The 17,422-nt window shown below is 53.7% G+C and overlaps 1 protein-coding gene across 1 annotated transcript; it reads left to right on the top strand.

Moving 5' to 3' along the window:
• Window positions 1–5,455: 5,455 nt before the first annotated feature.
• Window positions 5,456–16,650, top strand: AQP9 (aquaporin 9). The gene is made up of 6 exons (XM_058156549.1): window positions 5,456–5,919; window positions 11,379–11,505; window positions 13,019–13,156; window positions 13,588–13,706; window positions 14,016–14,233; window positions 15,003–16,650. Exons 1-6 carry the CDS (start codon window positions 5,818–5,820, stop codon window positions 15,178–15,180), a joined length of 882 nt encoding a protein of 293 aa, XP_058012532.1. The 5' UTR covers window positions 5,456–5,817; the 3' UTR covers window positions 15,181–16,650.
• The last annotated feature ends 772 nt before the right edge of the window (window positions 16,651–17,422 follow it).

Here is a 17,422-nt window from a genome sequence, read left to right as displayed (position 1 = left end):
AGGGAAAGGGGCTCCCTACACGCCACCCAGGAGGAATTTAGGGATCTAATTAAGGACTCTCTGCGGGTGGGGGGGGGGGAAAGAGACATCAAGATATTCGACCCAGAAAATCTCTCCAGGGACACAACTGCGCTCCATCTGTAGGTGGTGGCTGTGCAAAACTCTGGTCCAGCTTTGTACGGATCCCCCATGGCCGTTTCCACCAAGGGAGTTCTGGAATTCAGCCTCAGTTTCCTCTCTGTAAAATGGGAAGATCCCATGGGAACAAATGTGGGGTTGAAAACAAAGAGAACAGCTACAGCCCAGATGAAGAAAAGTTCGCTCTGAGCCCGAAGGTGAAATCAGCTTTTCTCCCCTCTGTTGCCCTCCCCAAAGGGGAAAAGACATCCTTGCCCGAGTTTGCAGGAACGCTTCCTGACCCTGAGCCAGGCTGGCTGGGCCAATGGGCCGGCTTGGAGGCGCCTCCGGCAGCGGGAGCAACGGAGAAGGGCAGAAGGAGGGGTGGCCCCTTGGCAGTGGGGGCAAAGGCCCAGACAGCGCCAGGATCGGGGTGAAGGGGCCCTGCTATTCGCTCCCCTTCTTCAGGGAGCAAACGTATCCCCCTCTGGCTTCTTCCCTAGGGTTGCCGTTTTATCTTGAGAGTCGCCAAGCTGAGTCCAGAGTTTGTCGCTCCCTGCATGAAAAGGGAGAAACTCTCCTTCATGGTCCCCACCCCATAGAAGGCTCTTGCTCGCCCTGGGTGCCCGCTTGCCAGCGAGCCGGAGATCTTGGGGGCCACCGACTCGGGCCCCTGGGGGACTTTTCTGGCCCAGGTGGACGAGGCCGCCCAGCGCAGCTTTCCTGAACCTGGACGCAGAGCCACCCGCGCCATCTCGTGCGCATTTGCCGCCCTCTTCTGGACGCGGATGGAAGTGGCCTTTCTCTCATGGCTGGCTGCGAAGTGACGCGCATTGCTCGGGCCCAGTCGGTGCCCTGGACTCAGCGGGGTGCCTTCCTCCGTGGGGCTCCCCAGCGTTTCCGCCGTCTGAGGGACCCCTGAGGAAGAAGAGAACAAGAAGAGAACTTGCAATTACTGCAGGTTCAAGCCCGGCCCGAGGTTGACTCAGCCTTCCATCCTTTATAAGGTAGGTAAAATGAGGATCCAGATTGTTGGGGGGGGCAATAAGTTGACTTTGTAAAAATATACAAATAGAATGAGACTATTGCCTTATACACTGTAAGCCGCCCTGAGTCTTCGGAGAAGGGCGGGATATAAATGTAAATAAATAAATAAATAAATAAACTCAATCTCCCACGCGGGGAATTGAGGGAGCACCGCGTAGCTCCCATGTAACACCTCTCCTGCGCAGGCTGCACTGGTTGCCAGTGGTCTTCCGGGTGCGCTTCAAGGTGTTGGTCATCACCTTTAAAGCGCTCCATGGCATGGGACCGGGATATCTACGGGACCGCCTGCTGCCGCCAGTTACCTCCCATCGTCCGGTGCATCCAGTCCGCTCCCACAGGGAGGGCCTCCTTAGGGTGCCGTCAGCCAACCAATGTCGACTGGCGGTCCCCAGGGGAAGAGCGTTCTCTGTGGGGGTCCCAGCCCTGTGGAACGAGCTGCCGGTGGGACTCCTTCTTCTCCCTGATCTCCGGACCTTTAAGCAGGAGCTCAAGACCTTCTTTTTTCACCAAGCGGGGCTAGCCTGATTGATTTTAAATATTGTGGGTTTTTAGTGGGCTTTTAACAGGGGTTTTTATCTTTCTGTAATTTTCTTATTTAACTATTTTTAACATACGGCGTTTAAATTAGATTTTAAAATTTGGTACTGTATTTTAAAAAAAATTCTGGATTATTGTTGTTTTATCTGCTGTACACCGCCCTGAGTCTTCCGAGAAGGGCGGTATAAAAATGTAAATAATAAATAATAAATAAGATTTGCTGAGGGGAGGAAGATTATTTCATTAAATTGCAAAACGAAGGGATGGACACCGAGAAGGAAGGAAGGAAGGAGGGAGGGAGGGAGGGAGAAACTCATTCAAATGACATTTGAGGGAGAATCTGACAAATAGTAAAATGAAAACCCCCCATCTTAGATCGGGCAAGTACCCCCTACATCCCGGTGCTCCTTATGTTCTCTTATGCTTCGGCGTTTCAGCTCTGGGCATCCTCTCTCATTAATTCCTTTGCTTCTCTTTCAAAGGCGACTTACGGTTTAATTGTAGGGCCAGGATAAACGAGCCCTTCTGGCCTCCCTTCCACGCGTCCCGGGATGCGCGTGAATTAAATTAATTCTTCAAGTGCCTCTGAACCAGTCGCTGAAAGGCTCCGCGGATTTATAGCTTTGGCTGGCTGTAAATGGTAGTTGCGGGGGGGGGGCGGGAGATCTAGAGGCGCGGGCTGTCGAATGCTTTCGCGGCCCAAATGTTACTCCTCTGGAACTTTCTGGAGTTGCCCGTCCTTGAATAAGCCAGCCGGCACTGCCTTGCCAACTTGGACGCGGCCCTCCTTCAAGGCTCCGAGCTTGCTCGGGCAGGAGCAGCTCCGGGTTCCGCAGCTCCCGTTCTCCCGGCGCTTGTCGGAGCCCTGAACGCACAGGTCGCGCAAGGCTGGGTTGCTCCCGGCATCGCTGGGCAGAGGCGCTCGCGGGCCGGTGAGGCCGACCGAAGCCACGCGGAGTCGGGGAGGCCTCTTAGGAGACCGAGTGGGGGGGATCGCCGCGGTTTCAGGCTGGGGGAGGCGAGGCGCCTTCCGGGGCTCAGGACCTTTTCCCCCGCAGTCGAGTGTCTGTGCCACAGGGGATACGTTCCCCAAAGCGCGCCTCCCCCACTCCGCCACCAGCCGAGGCTGATCGGAGCGGACTCCGGGTCTGTCAGGCCCAGCAAAGCCCCTTCGGAGGTCGGGTGGGGCCTCGGGGCAGAAGCCCCCTTGAGCGAAGGGCTCCGCAGCCAGCACCACGGAGAGCTCCGCCGGTCCGGCCGCCCGGGCTCCCTCGGGGGATGCGGGTGGGCGGGAGGCAGAAGGAAACAGGCCCCGGGCACAGGCAGCTGCCCGGTGGCCCCTGCCGCCCCCCACCCTCAGCCGTGGAGTTTAGAGTTTGATTGGCCTGGTGAGCAGAAAGTAGAGGTGACACCTGGAGACTCCTTCCTGTGCTGGAGAGAGGGGCCCAAGGGTTCCCCCCTCCTTCTCCTCTGGGGAGCAGCCATCTCTGGGGGGCCCTGAAAGGTCAGCACAGGAGGCCATTTTAGCCCTCTCGTCCCCCTGCATCTCCAGGCCCTCTGGAAATTATGTCCCCACATCTTCTGATGTTCTTACTTCCACACACCCCTTGAATGTCAGGATCTCAAGGAGACCCGAGGAGGCTGAGCTGATTTTGCAACTCCTGCTTGTTGGTTTCTTTTCCCCTCACTGATCAGTCACTCCCAAAAGAATGTCTGCAAGAAAAGTGCAACACCCCTCCCCCCACCAAGGGACAGCCAACAAAGAATGTGGAGAGATCTGTTTGTGGAGCCCAGGATGGTTTCTTTGCCCTTCAAACACAGAACATTGGTAGTGCTGAGCACTTCTAATGAGGCAGGGAGTTTCAGAGGCCAGGGATCAGAGAAGATAAAGCCCTGGTGCTTTTGCCCCCAGGATCGACAGGGGCTTGAAGAGGAGATTCGCAGCCCTCACATTTTTTATTTATTTTATTAAATATGCCACGGCCACTACAGCCAAGGCTAAGCTGCGCTTACTGATGTCTTGCTACTACCCTTATTTTCAGCTCTTCTTTGCCTCCCCCTCACTTCTCTCCCCCCCTCCGCCCCAAATTTACTCTGTGAAAAAACGCATCAAATCTGGAAATGGGGTGACCTTTTGGCTAATGGAGGCTGCCTAATGAGCAGGTGCCATTAACCACGTTCCTCCCTGAAAATCCCATTCATCATTGCTAATGCTCCTTTTCTTCTCCCCCTTAAATTTTTTATTTTTACCCTTTCGACCAAAGGAATAAGTCTTTGGTCTAATTAGGCGAAGTTACACATTCAATTAATACAGTCATTATGCCTTAATGAATACAGGTGAAGGCAGCCAAGGCCATTTCTCCACCCTCCCTGACCCCCTCTTCCAGCCACAGGGCGGAGATAGGGCACAGCCAACCGTCCCGTGTCCACTGAGGGCCAGGCACCGGCCAGGCCTGGCCTCCCTTATGAGGCCCCTCTCTGCCCAGGCCAGGCCAGAGGGAGGGGCCAAGCCACCCAAGGCGGGGGGGGAGGGATTTAGCCTCAGTTTCTCCTCTGCCAGTGGCAGCAGCGCCTGGCATGCAGGCTCAAGGGTGGGTGGGGGGAATAGCTGTTTGGCCCTTTTCCCCTGCAGAGTTGTTGTTCCAGGAAGGAAAGGGGGGGAGCAGCTGGGTGATGGGAAATGCGGCAGGGTCACAAAGGCCAGGCAGTGGCTGTTCACAGGAAGTTTCCTTTTGTTTCCTTTATCCCTCATGGCCGGCTTCCTTTTACACCAGCCAGCAACCGGTTGCAAAATGCAACAAATAATATCTGCACTTCCCAGTTTCATGAGAAACAGGCAATCAAAGCCCTGCACTCCCACCTTGGGAAGCTCCCAAGAAGGGCAGCAATGCCCCCACTTTCCGGCACATCATGTGGGGAAATTCCTGCAACAAGGTGGGAGTGCAGGACAGCAAAAGGACAGCTGTCAATCACTGGGGATTCAAATGCAGCTGCGACAGCCTTTGGGCTGCTGCTTTTTGGAGGCCCACCTGCCCCCAACTGCCAAGGTTTCCTTGGGTCTCTTTGCCCCTGCCCCCACCTGATACAGGGACCCTTGGCCTTGAGCCAACTGGACAGGTGTCTGTAGCCTCCCCCTGTGCTGGAGTTGGACCACTCTGGGCGAACTGAGAGGAAAGGCTGATGGGCAGCAGAGTCCCCACTGGGCTTCTTTATTGGTGAAGGCAGGGGAAACTGGGACCTGCAGTGAATCACAAGAAGCTGCTTTGCTTGCCTTCCAAGTGTGGAAAAGTCCCATTTCTGAAGCTGTTTATTTAGCCAAGATAAATCAATGTTGATAAAAAAAAGTTACGAAACCATCTTTGTCAGAAGGACATAGAGAGAACATGGCTTCTCCTCTGGATCTAGAATACACGTTAGTTGATGAAACTGTCAAGATGAGTTTCAGGAACGAAAGGAGGCGAGGCAGTGTGGAATTCACCTATAGAACTCCTTGCCACAAGATGTGGCAATGGCTAAAGGAAGCATGTAAACTGCTGGCAGAGAATCAGCCTCTGGGAGGGTTCATGCTTTGGGTCTAGAGAAATGGGTCTGTTCTCACCAGGGCATGTGGAGGCAGCCTGTGCCCCCAAGCCAGGTGTGGAACCTATGGCTAAGGTGTGGCTGAACACGCCTCTTGGCAGCCTCCCACAAAGGCTCTGCAGCACCAGCCAATCACCAGCTAGCCTCTGGCAGATATATAAAGAGAGGCTTCCTTTTGCCACCCTCCTTTTTCTCCTGCACCTTCACAGATTTCAGCTATCACAGTCGGTGTGTGTGTGTGCTGTGTGTGTGTCACTTGTGCAATCAGCAGCTGGCTGGCTTCTCCTGGCAGCAAGCGAGGGACTGCCCTACCTTATCTCCTGCCTGTTATAAATCGCCTGGCGCATGCTGAGAGGACAGCACAGAATGGGGTCTCTTGAGGAGTGATCTGGGAAGGCAAAGGGAGGCCCAGAAACCCCCTGGCTGGTTGGGGTGTTGCAAGAACCATTTAAGGAGGGAGTCAAAGTTCAAAAAAAAGCAAGAGGGACACATATCTGACTGCACATTTTCCAAGTCAGAACAAGCAAGGACGCCAGGATGACACAGAAAGCAGGAAAGAGCCTGAAAGAAAAAGTGGCCCTAAAGAACAATTTGCTGAAGGAAGCGCTGGCAGAACTCCTGGGGACCTTCATCTTGATTGTAAGTATGGCCTCCTCCCCCCTCCCTCATGCAACATTGGTAGCTCCCAAACCAGGCTCAGCGAGGGGTGCTGGAAATATTGCTCAGAAATTAAAGTACACAGAAATTGTGGTTGCAGCTTGTCGGGTGCACACTGGTTTGGTCAGTTCTGTGAAGACCTGAGTCTGTTTCTACCCCAAGCCTCCACCTGTTGCCCCGATTGCCTTGGGGCACATCTGCTACTTGGAGGGCATTCTCTCTGCATCTGGGCTGATTCCCCGGGCTAATTGTGATCAGGCTTACACAGCAGAAAGAGAAGGAGGGAAATACAAACACGGGGTGTTATGCCCAGGCCAGTTCCAGCTCTGGCATAAAACTCGATTCCTTCCATGCTAGGAGGAGGGGCTCCATCAGGAACCACAACCACCATTCACAGCCCCTTGAGTGCCAATGCAGCTCCCTTTTTTTCCTCACGTCCCTCAGCAACAGATGTTAGATATTCTAGAAAAGGTAAACTATAACATCCCCAGGGCTTCTGGGGGTCTGGCTGACTACTCACTAACCAAGCATCAGACAGCAGAAAGCTAGACTGGCATAGACTTGGCTGTTCCCTCTCCTGCCTCTGCTCCCAGCCCTTGCCAAATAACAAAGCGGCCAGGGTCTGTGCACCCTGAGTTGCCCTTGGCCAAGGTCAGCCCAAGAGGCAGACAGGCGTTGCTCAGGGGTGCAGCTACAATCCGGTCTGTGCCATGGCTCCGTGAAGACAGGGTCTCCTGGGATCTTGAGTAACCTTCTGGAGAACTTGCCGAAGACAGGATCCTGATGGCTCCATGGGAGAGCTGGAGTTGCACAACATGTTGCAATATGAGTTCCTTGGAATAAAGAACACAGGTTATTCTAACCTAATCCTGAGTTTTCTGATAGGCAGAGTTCATAGCTCTGCATATTTCTACATTTCACTTAACTACCCATAAAATGAAGCAGCCAAAGCACAGGGGAGCAGACCTTCTCCTGTTGCCCTCCACCCCTCTGTTAAGATTTCTGTTGTCATTAGGATCTCATCAAAGAATGGGACAAAGCCACAGCCAGGAAAGGGTGAAGCTACAGGCTCGATTCTGACCTTTGTTTAAAAGCGTTTATTTGCTTTACTAATGTGTGAGAGGTCTTCCCTTTCAACCCTGCAGTTGGAGGCAGAGCACGATGGGTGGGATCATAGCTGTGCCCATTACAGGATCGAGGGGGAGGCCCCAGTCTGGACCAGCCCCCAAATCCAGGCTGTGGAAGTCCCCTTTGGCCCGTGGCAGAGGCTCGCTTCTTCAGAGATCACCACGTGAGCTTCCTGGAGAACCTGGTGGTTTTAACAGGACAGCTGACTTGCAGCTAAGCTGCCGGCTAAGACACATCTCTTGGTTTGACTTGTCTTTCCAAGTAGACCCCTCACCTGCCACCCACCCCTTGGGAAGTCTCCCCCTCTGCCACCTGAAAGCAATGTAGACCATGCTTGTGTGAAGTGCTTCACAATCTTCCTTGCACCCTTGAGGAATCCATGTTCGATTCCACAATCAGCTCTGGTCAAGAGATGGTTTCATGCTGGAAAATCTGGAGGGGGCCTCCTGCCCATTGCAGACCTTGCTCTGCCTCACTGGCACCCAATTTCCTGCCTTGGACTCTCAATGGGCCAGAACTTAATTCTGCAGCCTGGTCTCCATGTTTCAAAGTCTTCGGAGGGGCGTCTTTGGGGAGCCTGTTTCCAGGCCAATCGTTTCCCAGATGTCTTCTCAGATTTTTCCAGCACAGGTGACCCCTAAGGACCCCAACCCCAAACAGGCACCAGGAGACACCGGCTGCTAGTTAAGAGTCAAAGGTTAGCCAAGCAGAGGCCAGTTTATTTGCCTTTGCTGGCTGCCCCATGTCCAGGAGAGAAAAAGGGGGAGAGAAGGGGGAGGGGGGTTGGGGGGACTTTCTGAGACAGAAAAAGCCCAGGAAGATGGACCCCAGAGGGGACGGGACCATCCTGGGACTGGGGTCAGCAGAAGGCCCTAGACCAGCGGTTCTCAACCTGTGGGTTGGGACCCCATTGGGGGTCGAATGACAATTTGCCCGGGGTCACCTAAGACCATCGGAAATATGGGAAGTATACTTGCGAGTCGAAGAATCGCGCTCCAATGGTTGACTCCACAAGCCAGCTGCAAATCGCTAGCCGAATTAGGCTTCAGGCATGATGAATTAAAAAAGAGAGAAATCTTTGCTCTGATGTCTCCCTCTCAAGCCAGTTGCAATCATGCCCAATCGCTAGCATAATCTGGCTTCAGGCGTGATAAACTTAATAGGGGAGGAGTCTCCGCTTTAATGCCTCCGTCCTCAAGGCAATTGCAAGCAGTTCAGATCGCTAGCCAATACGGCTTCAGGCGCCATAAATTCAAAACAAAAATAATTTTATGTTTGGGGTCGCCATATCGTGGGAAATTGTATTAAAGGGGTCGCCACATCGTGGGGAATTGTATTAAAGGGGTCGCAGCACTATAAAGGTTGAGAACCACTGCCCTAGACCCACATCAGCCATGCCGCTGGGGCTTTCCATTGGGGGGGGGGGGTTGGCTGGCAGAATTTTTCTCCTACATGCTGGGTGGAGGCTTAATGCTGCTTCAGTCTGGTGCCTCTTTGATGGCAGCTTGGTGCCATTGTTTGCCTCACATTTTTGGCGATTTCACCCTTGGGAGGTTCTGTTTTAACTTGTTGCACAAGGCAACGTTCTTCTCTGCTCAGTTCCTCCCGAAGACGGGCCTATTGGTGAGAGCAAAGGCAGATTGCGCGTGGGTGGTGAGTGGATGATGAGTGGATTTAATGCCTGTTTGATTTGATGCCCCTTTGCTGACAGCTTAGTGCAGTCAGGGTTTTTTTAACTCATTGAAATCCCAAGTTTTGGCGATTCCACCATTTGGAGAGTTCTGTTTTAACTTGTTTCACAAGATGAATCAAGGCAGGAGAGAGAGAACGCACCACTGCCATGCCCGAAAGGAGTCGGCTCTGCCGATGCCCAGGTGGTGCATCTGCCCAAGAATTCACGGCTTGCCCAACGTCCAGCTTTCTTCTTGCCTCTCTTGGTTTTTTCTCAGTCTAGAGAGAAGCCCATCCTCTCAGCAGTGCCTTCTGTTGCAACTCAGTTTTCCTTGGCGCCCCAGTCTTTGCCCTCTGGCCCATTCCAAGGCTGGCTCCGGGTTCAGGGAAGGGAAGGGAACTGCTGGGGAAAAAGCCTGCCAGTGTGTGGCCCAGGGAGAGCTGCAAGAAATCGCTCCTCGGCATCAGAAGCCTTGAGACACAACCCCAAGGCTGGCTTGGCATCAGGGTGGAATGCAGACACACAACTTTCCTTGGGAAGGCCGGAGGACATGGGGATATTTGCCCAGAAAAGGTGGCTCAGGTCGCTGAAAGGAATTATGGCCACCCCCAGCACTCGCACCCCCCACTCAAAGGATTTGATAATTGCTCAAGAAGTTTGGAAGATTAAGTGGACATGGTGGACAAAGACTTGGAGGGGGGCACATGTGCCTCCCACGTAACTCCTCTTGTTTATCTTCCTTACTCTCTGCAACTCCAAACCAGCCACGTCTTCTGCTAAGGATGAGTTGGTAGCCACCAGAAGGTCACCTTGGCCTCACTTGTAGAACTTCTTCAGCGCCTGCTCTGGCATCCTGGGAAGCTCCAAATTTCGTGGAGGGCTAGGACTATGTCCTGCTCGCTCACACCCAAATCCTTTTCTTTCCTTGAGGTCCTGCTCCCCAACACTGGCCTGAAGGGCAGCTGTTGTACCTCTTTCCCCCCCCCCAATGCCCCTAAGGCCTCTTGGTCTGCAGGGACCCCAGTGGAGGAGCTGAAGCCCTTCTGGAGAGGGCGGCCAGCCCAGCTGCCCGAGCACCTGATCCTGGGTGAGGAGATGGAGGAAAGAGAAGGGTTTGTAGGGGAAGCTCTGCATTTCATCCCCAAGGAGCCCACCAGCGAATGGGCTGCTATTTTTATACAGCGGAGCAGGGGAAAGAAAAGGAAAATAATTGCTGATTGGTTACCAAGTTACATGACAGTCACACAGTCACATAAGCCAAAGCCATCCCATAATACACCATAATGCTCTATTAACCAGTTACTCCTACTTCATTACCATATGTTGGCAAGTCAGCTGTCCTGTTTATTACGCTAATGATCCCCTCAGGACCCTTGTCCAGGTGCCCCTAACCTTTCTTGCTCCCCCTAAGGGTCTTGCTTGCAAAACCAGAGAGTCTGAGGTGTTTCCGGTCAGCTTGTCTGCAGGGTTTGTGGGGGAACCCTCTGGCCTCTCACTGGCTAGTGTTAAAAGAAACGTTACTTCTTGAAGGAAAAGACAAAACTAATCTAGATAAATTCTGCCTGGACAGTGAGATGGGCAGCAAATCAATATGATAAATAGATTGATAAAGTCAATCCATAGCTTACAAAAGCCTCTAGTTACTTATTAATAATTAACTAGTCCTACTCTCTATCAGAGCCTCTTCAAAACGCCCCCCAAGTTCCCTCTCTCCGCCCCCCCCTCCAAAGAAGAGAGGTTCTCCCTGACACCTCATGAAACGGACTCTCTTCTCAGGGTGCATGGAGGGCCAGGGACAGGGTGGGACATGCTCTGGAGCAAGCACAGAGGCCTCACTTCCCTATTGGATGGAGGACCTTTCCTTCTGAATCATGCTTTTCTTTCTAGAGGTCCTGACTGAAAAGGTTCTCAGCAGCTCCCCCCTCTCAAAAAAGCTTTCAGGCTAACAAAATAGGCATGCTTAAATTTTAGGTGCCACACCCCCTGTTTTGCCTAGTGGCTCCCAAATGATTTAATCATTGTGACTGATTAAAAGAGAAAGAACTTAACCACAATATGGATAAAAAATCCATCCCATAAACCCCAACCCTTTCCTGCAATGCCACCACTACAGTGTGCCTGGGAATCTTGGCCTTTTGTTTGCAGAAGCATTAATCTCGAGCCTTTCTATTAAACAAAAGAGGTTTTCATCCAACAAATATTTTTCTGACATAAACTATGCACAAAAATTATGGCACCTCAGAGCTCTAAGCAAAGATATGCACAAGGTCCTATATAGTCTTAAAAGAATGACAGATTGCCCCCTCTCTCTCACACACACACAAAATACATGTTCCGATGATGCCACCTTCGTGGCAAGAATCCACCCCTAAGGATGAGGGGCCCGTGTTACACAGAAACACGCAGAAGGCACCTCTGGTGGACGGGAGATACAAGATGCCCCTGACTGACAATAGTTGTTTTTGAGTGGTGCATAAGTGCATCCCAGCTACCCAGTTCTTGCAACCAAGAGCTCCAGGAGGGTTTTTGCACCCTCTGGGTGAGCAGGCAAAGGGCCCTCAGAGTGAGCCAGAGATGGGAAGACCCTCTGCCCAACTGGTGGGCAGCTGCTGTTCTCACCTGTCTCCTTCTGAAACTGCAGGCGCTGGGCTGTGGCTGCGTGGCACAAACCGTCCTGAGCAGGGGGGCCCTGGGAGGAGCACTGATGATCTCTGTTGGCTTCGCCATGGCCGTCACCCTGGCCGTCTATGTGGCAGGAGGCATCTCTGGTAAGCTGGCATTTGCCATCCATCGGTTTGGGAACAGGGGTGGGCTGCTGCCTTTTTCTTGCAGCTGGAGCTTCAGACCCTTGCTCAGGTCAGCACTTCCTTCCCCCAAGGGTCCCAAGGGCACCACAGGGTGGGGAGTGGTCCCTGCCAAGAGCCCCCACCAGCCCTTGCCACGAAGAGCAGCCTTTGGATGTGCTGGTCCCAGCAGGGGGTGGGCACCAGACTGGATCCCAGATTGCGGAAGGCAAGGTAGGCAGACCAAGGACAAAGTGGCTCCGGAGCGCATCTCACACAGGCTGCAAGGGGGGCTCAGGAAAGTCCCCGGTACAGAGAGCGGTTGTGTCTGTGAGCCAAAAGGTGCATCGTGGCCCAGGGGAAACAGACAAGGAAAGATTTCAAGCTGGGATCTTTCAAAATGTCTGCCCCATTTGTTTGAGATGCGGAGACATCAGACTGGCAGAGCAAACAGGGGGAGGGCCAACCATTGGCCTTGCATTGTTTTCTTATCAAAGAGAAATGAATCTGGCCTGGGAAAATACACCCCCTCCTCGAGAACAAGATCTAGCTGTGCCTGCAATCCAAGTCATTTTTGGGGTCAGTCAGAGGCTCTTTCAGAGCGGGGGAAGGGGCCCCAAGGGCTCAGTTGGAGGAGCCTCTGCTTGGGTCTGCCTCCTTCCGGAATCCAGACCTTGTGGCAGATGACAGTGGATACCCACATTTGGGGGAGGGGATGCCGGAACCCCTCCCCTGTGGTTGGAAGCCCGTGGCTGGGCACCTGCAGATCTAGTGATCCTGAACCCGATTCCCGCAGCCCTGTTTCATTCCTCACCTGTGACCCCAATCTGCCCAAACTCAGCCACTGGTGATCCAGAATGATTTTTGCTAATCTCTTATTCATCCTTGTTGATGCTCTTCCGAAATAAACCATTAACCTTCGCCCACGACTTAAAAGAAAGGATAAAAATAATTGGATTCCATAAATAATTAATCAGGCCTTAAAAGAGACAATGAACATGTCACCTCTTGAAGCCAAGAGAGCTTCGTATCTCAGGTGATGGACACAGATATTCCAGTCAAGCAGGCACCCACCCCCCCGCCCAGTTCCTACTGAGATGACTTCCATTGGGGCATGTTAGAAATGCAATGATTTATCAGCCGTCCCTCAAGCACCATTCCATAGGGCAGTGGGGAAATTGGGTGGTGGGATGCCCTTCACCTTAGACCTCCCCTTAATGACCAAGCTGTCCAGAGATGTCCTAGAGAGCCTCTTGCAAGCGTCCACCCACCTCACGGCTTGAGCAGCTGCCAGAGGACAATCCAGTGTGAGCTCTACTATGAGACCTCCGGGTCCTGAGTTGGGGGCTTAGCTGAGCCCACCTTCCCAGGAAAGCTCCTTCTGATCCAACCCAAGGACCATCTCCTTGGCAGCCGATGCTGAGCAGCCTTGAGAAGGGATCTGAGGGACCAAGAAAGGGGCATCAGCCAGCCTCTTTCTCTCCTCCTCATCTCCTAGGTGGTCACATCAATCCAGCCGTCTCCTTCGCCATGTGCCTGACTGGGAAGATGAAATGGGTCAAATTCCCCGTTTATGTCCTGGCACAATATCTGGGTGCCTTTCTTGGATCTGCTGTGGTCTTTGGCATCAACTACGGTGAGTGGGAGGGGGCGGTCTCCATTGCCCCAGCTGGCATTTTACACAGGAACCCAAAAATGTCCTTGCAAAATTAGGTGACTTTTCCCCCAGACAGGCCGGAATTTGTGGCCACTTTTGTGCGCTCTTTGGCCGTTGTGGAAACCCCATGGAGGTGCTTCCGGGCAGAGATTTTCCTGGGCCCCAGGGAGCTTCTGCCTGAGAAGCCAGTTTTGCTTCCCACACTTGAGCTGCCTTCAGCGCTCTGGAAGGCCAAGAGAAGCATCCCGTTTTGGTACCGGAAAGGGGTTCTCCACATCTAAGCAAGGTGCCCGTTTCTGTTCCTTGCAAAACACGACCCAACCGTCCCTCACTCGCGACTCAGCTTTTCTTTGGCAAGGCGGGCTGCCCCTTCCCTCTTCCAAGGCTGCTGCTTGTTGCTCCCTCCGCAGATGCTCTCATCTTCTACACGGATGGAGTCTTCTCCGTCACAGGGCCCAATGCCACAGCGCACATTTTTGCAACGTATCCTCAGGAATATTTGTCCCTGACCAATGGCTTTGCAGACCAGGTAAGGAGCAGGCGGGACTGCTGGGAGGGTGTCCCACTTTTCTTCTTTTGGGTGGGGCTAAGCCCCTGAGCCCCAGGAGGGGGCAGGACAGAAACTGGGGCCTTCTTGATGCCAATAAAAAGCATCTCAGCGGAAAAGGTGGCATTGGGGCTGAGAGAGGCTTCCCATCGTCACCTGAAGTCACTCTGTCTCCTGCAGCCTGAGGGACCCTTTCTCTCTCTCCTCGCCCTGCTGCCTTCAAGATTCGAAGGCTGGGGGCAGCCCGGAGACCATCAGGGAAGGGGTGAACCCCTTGTCTTTCTCTGCCAGATGATGTCCACGGCCTTTCTTATCCTGGGGGTCTTTGCCATCTTTGACACGGACAACTTGGGGGTCCCGAAAGGGCTGGAGCCCATTGTCATCGGCCTCCTCATCATACTGCTGACCTCTTCCATGGCCCTGAACAGCGGCTGCGCCATGAACCCTGCCCGAGATCTGGGCCCCCGCCTCTTCACCTACCTGGCGGGGTGGGGGCCTGAAGTCTTCACGTGAGTCTTTTGTCCTGGACAGGAAGGCATCCGGATCATCAGCCATTACCATCCCTACTTTCTTAACCCACCCAGAAGGGCTTCCATGGGGTGGGGGGGCCGATTCAGTTGGCCGCGGGTTCCCTCTGCCCCCAGTGCGGCTGGGAGGCTGAGCAGGAGGGTCTTGCCCGAGATCGCCCCACGTGCCTCCGTGGAAGAGCAAGACTTGAGCATCGTCCAGATGGGCAGGCTGGCGGGGCTCCCCCATAGCTGGCTCCCCGCAAAGTCCAGAAACATCAGGGCAGGCGCAGACCAGACCGGTACCTGTGCCCTCCCGCTGCCTCGTAGGTCCAGTTCAGCCCGGCCTCGCCTCCTCCCGCGGGGCGCTGCTCTCCGCAGAAGCCGCCCGTTGAGCCAGCGCGTCGCAAGGCTGCCATCTGGCGGCCAATCGCGGCGGCTGTTTTTCACCAGAGCGAATGCCCAGCGCCTGCCTCCCTTTACTTAGGCGTCCTGTGGCATCCACGCCAGAAGGGGCCCTTGGCCCTTCTTTGACCATCGGCGACCTTTTAGCTCTGCATGGACGTTTCATTTCCAAATTAAGGAGCCTTTGAAGATTGAAGGAGTTAATTCTTCTCCTCCGAAGCAATGCCGTTGCCTCAGGAAGTGGGTTCAGGTTGGTGGGTTCTAAGCAAGAAATATGGGCTCAAAGGGGTCTGGTGGCTAGTGAGGATTAAGTACTCCGAGAGCAACTCTCTAAATCCGTGGTAATTTCTCTCCCCTTCCCCCACAGAGCCGGCAATAACTGGTGGTGGGTCCCCATTGCCGGCCCCATGGTCGGGGCAGCCTTGGGAGCTGCCACCTACATGCTCTTCATCGAGGTCCACCACTTCCCCCTGTCCCCCTGCCAGAAGATGGACGTGGACACCCTCCACGAACATGAACTGACCCACCTGGAGGAGGGGAAGTAGGGCCCAATGAAGCTCCCAGTCCCCTCCCCCCAGAGGACCGCAGCCCACAGGAAAGCCACTTACAGAAGACAGGTGGCAGGAGGTCGGAATAGCCTCTCAGTACATACCCTCAAGAAAGTTACTTTTAAATCAGAAAACGATTCATTGACATTCTGCCTGCCTCTGCTCCATCTCCCCTCCTGCCCCAGGTCTTCAATCTCCATTCCCTCCAAACAACAAAGAGTATCTGGCAAAACCCCAGTCAGCGCTTTGTCCGCCTGGGTGCCTCCAGCGTGGAGTCAGGGCCCCCTTGAGCTGTCAACACCTGAGTTCGAAAACCAGCTTTGGCTTCAATCTGGGCAGCCAGAAGAGAGAAGCACCGGGAGCCAGCTCAGCCCTCCTAGGCACTGAGGTTCCCCCAAGGGGGCTGTCCAGAGAATGGTGCTTCCTGAGCTGTTGCAACCCATTGTTGCTGCCCAGAGAATGGCATTTCGGGAGGGGGGGGGCTTGTGGAAGAGCAGGCTGCCTAGTAAAAGTGGCAGGCCCCTCCGCTGCTTTCCCCCCTCCCCTCCGCCACGCAAGCCTTCTCCTCAGCAGCAGCCCAGCAGAGTTGCCAACAAAGCCGCAGCCTTGACCCAAGTGTGGGAGGGTGCATGTTTTGGAGCTCTGCAGCTAAGCCAAAGGGGCCCCAGCCAGAGAAGCCTGAGGCAGAGGAGAGGGCAGCTTCAAGAAGGGGGTGGGGGGTGGGGGTTGTGAGCAGCAGCAGCAGCAGCAGCAGAGAAATCCCAGAAGGGCCTCCAGACAGAGAGAAGCCCTGAGGTGGGCAAGTGGAGAGCATAGTTTAGAGGAAATCATAGTAGAATAATAGGGAGTAGCAATAGTAGCAATTGAGTAGTATGGAGTCTAACATGTTGAATAGTAATGAGTATAAACATTGTCAGGATATGTTGTAATAGTGATTATCATAGAAACAGTATAGAGAAAGCAATAAAATGGAATATAGGAAGTCGTATCACTTTTATACGTTTGTTTTTACAAAATAAAACCACTTCTCAACACTTATAGACCAGAGACACTCAGAAGCTGCCACTCCTGGATCCAGGCTTTAGTGTCTCTTGTGCATCAGTGAATTGGGTATAATTTAAAAAGAACCCTGTCTTGCTTATGGTTGCACACGCATGCACGCATGCACGCACGCGCACACACACACACACACGCACACACACACACACACACACACACACACACACACACACAGACAGACAACACAGCATTTGTCAGGACCCCCAAAGGAACAGATGTGGAGCCCTCTCCCCACCCACCCCAGTCCAGCCGCCTCTTTCTGGTCAAGCCAATGGAGTAGCTCTGACTTCAGCAAAGGTACTGAATTCTGGATTCGAACTGGCTTCTTTGACTGTCTCCAGCCCCAGTGTGCAATTCTGCCTTGTTCCCGAGGGACGGTGAATAAAGAGCATTTTCTCCCAATCAAAATGCCAGTGTCTACTTGGGAAGAAATGATCTCCCTGGGAGGGGTGTCTGTGTGCTAGTGATGCCCCCCAGGAGGGCATCCAAGGAAGAAGCAAGAAGTGTTTGCAAGCAGAGGGAAATGCCCCCTCCAATCCATTTGTCCAGAAGCAAAAGGGGCCCTCCCTTCTAGTGGTCCTGGCCCATCTCCTGAGAACCCAGCGAGCCAAGCTGGCTAGCAAAGGGAGGGTGCCAGTCCACAAAGCCCGCTGCTCCCCTCCAGACCCTAGGGAGCTGGGGTCTCTGCCCTCCTGACCACGGGTGGCATGGATGGCAATGCTGGCCCATTCAGCCCAGCAGATCCCCTTGGATCGGGGCCTCCGATATCAGAAGGCGGGCCTGGTTCTGTTTGAGAAGTCAAAGGTGTCCCTGGTTTGTCTCCCTTGTTTGCTTTGGCTCGCAGGCGGCAGCAGTCTTTGCAACAGGAGCGATTGCCCTGAGCCCCCCCCCCCCCAATCAAGCTGCCCTTTACTCCTAGGCTCTTCTCCATCTCTCCAACTGGTTAAGGCAGCCAGTGCCGGCTCAGTAGCTGTCTAAATGCACCCCCCATCCTAGTTTTAGATGCAAGCAGCCCCCAAAGATCAGCAACGCAGGTGGAAGAACAGATGAAGATGGAAGGCACACTTAAAGGGGGGGTCATGAGTCCGGGGTGGTGGTGAAGTCAAGCAGTAATGCTGAGAAGGGGGGTCTCGGAATCCTGACAAGACTTTGGGGAGATTTCAAGAGGATGGCCAAAGCA

This window comes from Ahaetulla prasina, chromosome 13 (genome assembly GCF_028640845.1).
Source record: "Ahaetulla prasina isolate Xishuangbanna chromosome 13, ASM2864084v1, whole genome shotgun sequence".
NCBI classification, from domain to species: Eukaryota; Metazoa; Chordata; class Lepidosauria; order Squamata; family Colubridae; genus Ahaetulla; species Ahaetulla prasina.
Note: the sequence above shows the minus strand (reverse complement) of the source record. Positions and strands in the feature narration are given on the sequence as shown.